This window comes from Rhinopithecus bieti, unplaced genomic scaffold (assembly GCF_001698545.2).
Source record: "Rhinopithecus bieti isolate Rb0 unplaced genomic scaffold, ASM169854v2 scaffold_68516, whole genome shotgun sequence".
NCBI lineage: Eukaryota > Metazoa > Chordata > Mammalia > Primates > Cercopithecidae > Rhinopithecus > Rhinopithecus bieti.
Window position 1 is genome coordinate 329,834 of NW_016825834.1, and position 7,175 is coordinate 337,008.

At 43.2% G+C, this 7,175-nt stretch overlaps 1 protein-coding gene across 1 annotated transcript in view; it reads left to right on the forward strand.

The window, feature by feature from the left end:
* Positions 1–313: 313 nt before the first annotated feature.
* The window catches only part of MGARP (mitochondria localized glutamic acid rich protein), a 14,357-nt gene continuing 7,495 nt past the window's right edge, over positions 314–7,175 (forward strand). The window contains exons 1-2 of the mRNA XM_017863176.1: positions 314–575; positions 6,591–6,694. Of these exons, the coding sequence (XP_017718665.1) occupies positions 494–575; positions 6,591–6,694 (186 nt within the window). The 5' untranslated portion in view covers positions 314–493. The remainder of the gene's footprint in view (positions 576–6,590; positions 6,695–7,175) is intronic.

Consider the following 7,175-nt stretch of genomic DNA (forward strand, 5'->3'; position numbering starts at 1 on the left):
GCTAATGGAAGGCTGAGGCTACCCCTTCGCTCCTTGCATTTGTAAGAAACTTCCCGCTCTCCTTCCCTCTCCTAGGAAAGCTAACGGAATGCGTGAGATAAAGTGGGTTCAGATTACAACCAGCATGATAAACTGTGTCCTTGTCTTAATCTCGTCCAATTCTCAAAACATTTCCAGCGTGCTGTGAGGAGATACATTCAGTGGTACAGAACGAGTCAGGCGGGCGACGGCGACTTATAGGTTCCCCATCCCTTTTCTGAGATGCCGCGGTCAGCTCTCGAGACCTCAGGGAAAGCAACAGAGCTGGAGATGGGTTAGGGGAGGATGGTGAGGACTACAAAGGTCTCCCCACCTCCCGGAGGCCGCGGAGGCGGGGCTGGATGAAGGTCGACGTGCCTTCTCCGGGCGGGGCGCTGCCAGGCTCTCAGCCTCTCTGTGGAAGGGCAGCCTGCGCCTGGGTACGGAGCCTGCTGCGCGGCGGACAGCGGGCGCGATGTATCTCCGCAGGGCGGTCTCCAAGACCCTGGCGCTGCCGCTGAGGGCGCCCCCCAACCCCGCACCGCTCGGGAAGGACGGTGAGTAAGGAGGTCTAGCCCGGAGAGGAGGACGGGCGCCTCTGGTGCAGATTTTGCCCGTACCCGGGTACCGGCCGGCACCCAGTTGGCCAAACCCGACCCAGAGCAGCAGAAGCCTGGATTGGAGGTCGAGGAGAATGGAGGAGACTCCCGGGAAGACGTCCCGAAGCTTCTGCAGGCTTTGGAAGTAGGGAACTTTCCGGTGTGCCTCTGAGTCCAGATTAGCTGGGTTCGCATCCTGATCTTGGATAAATGACTTAACCTGTGTCCTCATCTATAAAATGAGGGCGATAATGGTTTTGCTTTTTAATGAGTTAATGTATGGTTAAAAGCACTTAGAAACGTGCCTGGCTGACAAAGTTGTAGCATATCACTTTTATTGTTAGAGGCACCATTCGCTCTCCAGCCTCCTGAGGAAGTAGAGGAAGGGTGGGAAGGCGGACGCCGATCAACGAGCCGGCCCTGTTAAGCACTGGGAGGCAGAGAAGCAGGGCCCGCTCAGTGGACACTGGGCGAATGTTCGTGGGGAAAATAAACCTAACCCTTGGCAGGGTCTCAGCAGCCTGAACCCCGCGAGCGCCTGGTTCTGAGATCCACAACCCCCAAAAAGGAAGCAGCCTTCGGGGCACTTTCCTTTGAGGTTGCAGGTCGTCCTGCAGCTGCTTGGCTCTGTCCAAATATCGACACCTTTGGATCTGGGGATGCGCGAGAAAAAGCAGGATACTCAGAAATTAACTAAAGGGGGAGTTGCAGTGTGAACTGGAAGCTTATTAAATAAAAATGGACATGTAGGAAAGCGCCTCGTATAGTGCCTGGAACATAGTAGGTGCTTAGCAGGTGTGAGCAAGGAAGATTGTTTTTCTTCCCAGCAGCCTGCGGCTCTGGGACCAGGCTTGCGCTCCGGGGCGGTTCTGCCCCAGCCGCTTTTCCCTAGTCCCCATCCGTCACCCCTCTCTCTTCCACTCCCGATTGGGGGACGGTTCTTAGACAACATAGTGAAGCGTTCTTGATGCTGTCTTCGCTTCCCCTCACTTTCTGAGGCTTCCGAGGTAATTTGAGCCCAGAGGGTGGATTCCGGCCCGAGAAAAAGACGTGCGCGGAGAATGGGCCGATTTTTTTCACGTTGATTAGGCCTCTGTTGGTAGTGGTGGGAGAGAAGGACGAGGTCTAACCAACTCGCTTTATTTTTCTTTTAAAATGCTGGTGGGAGGAAGTTACCCCTCAAGTATCAGAAATAAGATGTCTTCGTTTTCCTAGATCTTTATTGTCTTTATTTTTCTAGACCTTTACACCAAATAATATAGAGCTTTTAAATATATATATATATATCCTGATGAAGTAGGAGAAGCCATTTATTTTAAACTTCGTACTATAACGGGACTGCTCTGTAGGGAATGGGGAGAAAGATTAGTCCTCTGACCGTGGCCTTTCGTTTTATCTGTCTGCGTTCCCCCACTGACAACATGCGCGCCTGCACGCACACACAAACACACACACACGCACCTTTTTTTGTAGCTGCAGAAATTCCGAATAATTTTCTTCCCAATTTGCGGCAAAATAGAAGTAGTTTAAAATTTTTAAATACGTATCTAGCAATGCTGCTTACAAAGGCACTGGTCTTTCTCTAATTTTCGTGTAACTACCATTTTTGCAGCACTTAAAATATAAGAACTATTATTGACTGGAAACAAAGTTGTCTTCTGTCGTGGACATTAATTAATCTTTTGTTGATACTTTCTCCTTTGATGAAAAATAAATTTTTTTCAGTTTCATTGAAGAAAAAATTTTTAACTGTGTCTCATCACATTTTGTTCTCTCCTTTTTGCTTTTATTTATTTATTTATTTTTTTGAAGCGGAGTCTGGCTCTGTCGCCAGGGCTGGAGTGCAGTGGCCAGATCTCAGCTCACTGCAAGCTCCGCCTCCCGGGTTTACGCCATTCTCCTGCCTCAGCCTCCCCAGTAGCTGGGACTACAGGCGCCCGCCACCTCACCCGGCTAGTTTTGTATTTTAGTAGAGACGAGGTTTCACCGTGTTAGCCAGTATGGTCTCGATCTCCTGACCTCGTGATCCACCCGTCTCGGCCTCCCAAAGTGCTGGGATTACAGGCTTGAGCCACCGTGCCCGGCCTCTTTTTTGCTTTTAAAAGGGTAACTTTTTTTTTTTTTTTTTTTGAGATGGATTTTCACTCTTTTGCCCAGGCAGCAGTGCAATGGCGTGATCTCGGCTCACCACAACCTCCGCCTCCCAAGTCCAAGTGGTTCTCCTGCCTCAGCCTCCCAAGTACCTGGGATTACAGGCATGCGCCACCATGCCCGGCTAATTTTGTATTTTTAGTACAGACGGGGTTTCACCATGTTGGTCAGGCTGGTCTTGAACTCCCGACCTCAGGTGATCCACCCGCCTTGGCCCCCCAAAGTTCTGGGATTACAGGTGTGAGCCACTGACCCCAACCTTAAAAGGGTAACTTTTTAATGAATAAATAAGTTTATAATAGATAATTGGGGGAAAAACAGGTAAAATAGGAAATGGAATTGGATTTTCACTCTTTTTGCCCAGGCAGCAGTGCAATGGCGTGATCTCGGCTCACCACAACCTCCGCCTCCCAAGTCCAAGTGGTTCTCCTGCCTCAGCCTCCCAAGTACCTGGGATTACAGGCATGCGCCACCATGCCCGGCTAATTTTGTATTTTAGTACAGACGGGGTTTCACCATGTTGGTCAGGCTGGTCTTGAACTCCCGACCTCAGGTGATCCACCCGCCTTGGCCCCCCAAAGTTCTGGGATTACAGGTGTGAGCCACTGACCCCAACCTTAAAAGGGTAACTTTTTAATGAATAAATAAGTTTATAATAGATAATTGGGGGAAAAACAGGTAAAATAGGAAATGGAATTCACCTGTAATCCTACCACTCAGTGAACACAACTAGTTACATTTAATATATTTAGGTTTCCAGACCGTTTTTTTTTTCCCTCATTCCTTCCTTATGCACATTATTTCCACAAATCTGGGATAGTCCCATACAGAGTATTTTGCTATGACTTTTCACCTAATACATTGTAAATATTTTCTCACGTAAGTAAATATTGTTCTGCAAGTTATGTCTATTTGTTTCACATTGTATGAATGTGCTTACATTTATCTAATTAATCCTTATTGAAAATTTCTCATTTCATTGTCTTTTTAAGTAACTTGTCCATCATTATATTTGTATTTAAGTCTACTTAAATCTCTGATGATTTTAGATCTATTTAAAAAATATGGCCGGGCGCGGTGGCTCAAGCCTGTAATCCCAGCACTTTGGGAGGCCGAGACGGGCGGATCACGAGGTCAGGAGATCGAGACCATCCTGACTAACACAGTGAAACCCCGTCTCTACTAAAATACAAAAAAAAAACTAGCCGGGCGAGGTGGCGGGCGCCTGTAGTCCCAGCTACTCGGGAGGCTGAGGCGGGAGAATGGCGCAAACCCGGGAGGCGGAGCTTGCAGTGAGCTGAGATCCGGCCACTGCACTCCAGTCCGGGCGACAGAGCGAGACTTCGCCTCAAAAAAAAAAAAAAAAAAAAAAAAAAAAATATTTCTGATATTTTTGTCCGTTTGAGAAATATGAAGGCTGTATATTCCCTGTTTGATCACAGATGTACTTTTAAGCCATAAGATGTCCCACCACAAGTCAAAGCCATAACCTCTTCTCATAGCCTTTGGGGCACATTTGAAGGAAAAAAATATTTTTCCAAGAAATGGCCATTTATATCCAAACTAAGAACATAAACAGGAAATCATTGTGATTTTGCTACTATGAAGGTTTGTAAGCAGTGCAAATGTCTTAAGATTTGCCCTGTGCAAATCATAGTCTTCCACTAGTCTCTGCACCCCTATACTTTATGTTAGGCCACATCAAATTGCAGGTTGGACATGCTTAATCTGAAAATCTAAAACCCAAAATGCTCCAAAATTAGAAACTTTCTGAGCACTGACATGATGTCACAAGTAGAAAATTTTACATGTAAGTACTTAACACAAACTTTGCACAAAATTATTCAAAATATTATATAAAATTACCTTCAGGCTATGTGTGTAAGGTGTATATGAAACACAAATGAATGTTGTGTTTAGACTTCAGTCCCATCCCCAAGATATCTCATTATGTGTATGCATATATTCCAAAATAAAAAATATCCAAAACCCAAAACACTTCTGGTCCCAAGCATTTTATTTTATTTTAATTATTTTTTGGGGACAGAATCTGACTCTGTTGCCCAGGCTGGAGTGCAGTGGTACAATCACAGCTCACTGCAGGACTCAAGTGATCCTCCTGCCTCAGCCTCCCGAAGGGGCTTGGACTACAGACACATACCACCACTCTCAGCTAATATTATGAAATTTTTTTGTAGAGATGGGGTTCACTACATTGCCCAGGCTGGTCTTGAAATCCTGGGCTCAAGTGATCCTCCCACCCCTGCCTCCCAAAATGTTGGGATTACGGGCATTAGCCACTGCACCCACTGCTAGCATTTTAGATAAGGGATATTCATCCTGTACTTTGTACCTTCTGGGTCACGAAACTCTCATACACGTTACACCTTCTGCCTCCAGTGCCATTCTTCTTTCCCTTATTTATCTGACAAACTCTTATTTTCCTTCAAAACTCAGGTCTCTTCTATTATGACAGTTACCTTGGCCAACTAACTGAGTTTTTTCTCTGCGTGTAGCTTGACTTAGCACTTATTACATTTGCCATACTATATCACCAATTATTTGTCTGTATGTTCATATCCTCCTTCTAGACTATGAATGACTTGAGACTAGGGACCTTGTCTGTCTTGTTCACAGTTGTATTCTTAATGCTTCTAACAGTTCCAAATACATAGTAGATGCTCAGTTGTGTTAGTTGAAAGAATACATAAATGTCTTTACATCTTTATCTTTAAAATAAAGAATTTGAGGCCGGGCGCGGTGGCTCAAGCCTGTAATCCCAGCACTTTGGGAGGCCGAGACGGGTGGATCACGAGGTCAGGAGATCGAGACCATCCTGGCTAACACGGTGAAACCCCGTCTCTACTAAAACTACAAAAAACTAGCCGGGCGACGTGGCGGCGCCTGTAGTCCCAGCTACTCGGGGAGGCTGAGACAGGAGAATGGCGTGAACCCAGGAGGCGGAGCTTGCAGTGAGCTGAGATCCGGCCACAGCACTCCAGCCTGGGTGACAGAGCGAGACTCCGTCTCAAAAAATAAAAAAATAAATAAAAAAAATAAAGAATTTGAGTTGTATATACTTTAAGCTCCTTCCAACTTTGAGTTTATTGTAAAAATTTCAATTCCAGGGCATTATAGGATATGCAAATGTTAGTACTACAAAATGAATATGTCTAAATATAATAATATAGTACTTTTATCTGTTTCTGTTAGTTTATACAGAATAGTACTTCTATTTCAGATACAACCTTGTTGCAACATTTGGCTTAAAAACCTTTATATGCCCATCTTTGCTTTATAAGAGAAAAATTGAGAATTCTTTCTATATCTACATTTGTATTACAGATTTATAGAAATATGATGGATTTCAACATAAATGCTTGATTTAACATATAAATACAAATTGTATTACATTTTAGGTATAAACATACTGAATTCATTTAAAAAAAATCATTTTCATTTAATCCTGTAGTGGAATACATATATAGTACATGGCTTTCTTTTGCTAATGTACACTTCATTTGGCTGTTAAAATTGTTTAGTGCTTTTGTCATCTCTCCTTACCCACACCCGCACCCCTTCCAAGAAGGCATGATGCTCAGCATCAAGATGACAGGTTTCATGAGTGTTTATCAAATTAGATTGGGAGAATGTCAAGTGGAATTATTACCCAGCCTTGTAATACCGTTTTCCCTTAAGCTAAAATCACTTGATGTTAATGATTCTAGGTTCACTGAGGAGAAAAATTTTAAAAGATATAATTATTTAAAATAGTTTTGCTCAAGTAGTAGAGCTAACTGTGTTTAAATGTTGTTTTCCTAGCATCTCTGCGCTGGATGTCATCTCACAGATTCCCTGGATCATCTGGATCAAATATGATTTATTATCTGGTTGTAGGCGTCACAGTCAGTGCTGGTGGATATTATGTAAGTGATTATATAACCGCAGTGCTCAAGAATTCACGTATTTTACAACTCATGGTAAAGCTCAAAGCAATGTCAAGATCAGGACATGGGATTAATTAAATATACAACATAGCAATAGATTTAAGTGTCATTAAGCATATACATCTGAAAAATACCTTGCAATCATTAGAAATACAGGGTTTTCCTAAGAATGTATTAACTAGACTATTATGAAGGTTTTCTTTTTTGTTTATTTTAAATTTTATTTCATTTGAACCTCAGCTTTCTAAATTATGAAGATTTTTGTATGTGTAAAGTCAACATTTCTTAATATCATTAATATGGATGATTTTCAGTAAAAATTATGTTATTATAAATGCTAATAATGATAGCTGATACTTGAGTGTTTATCATATGCCAGACTCCTGGATCATTTAATAATTAGAACAATTCTATAAGGTAGGCACTATTATTAACATTTTTAAATAACTATTTTGAGGCC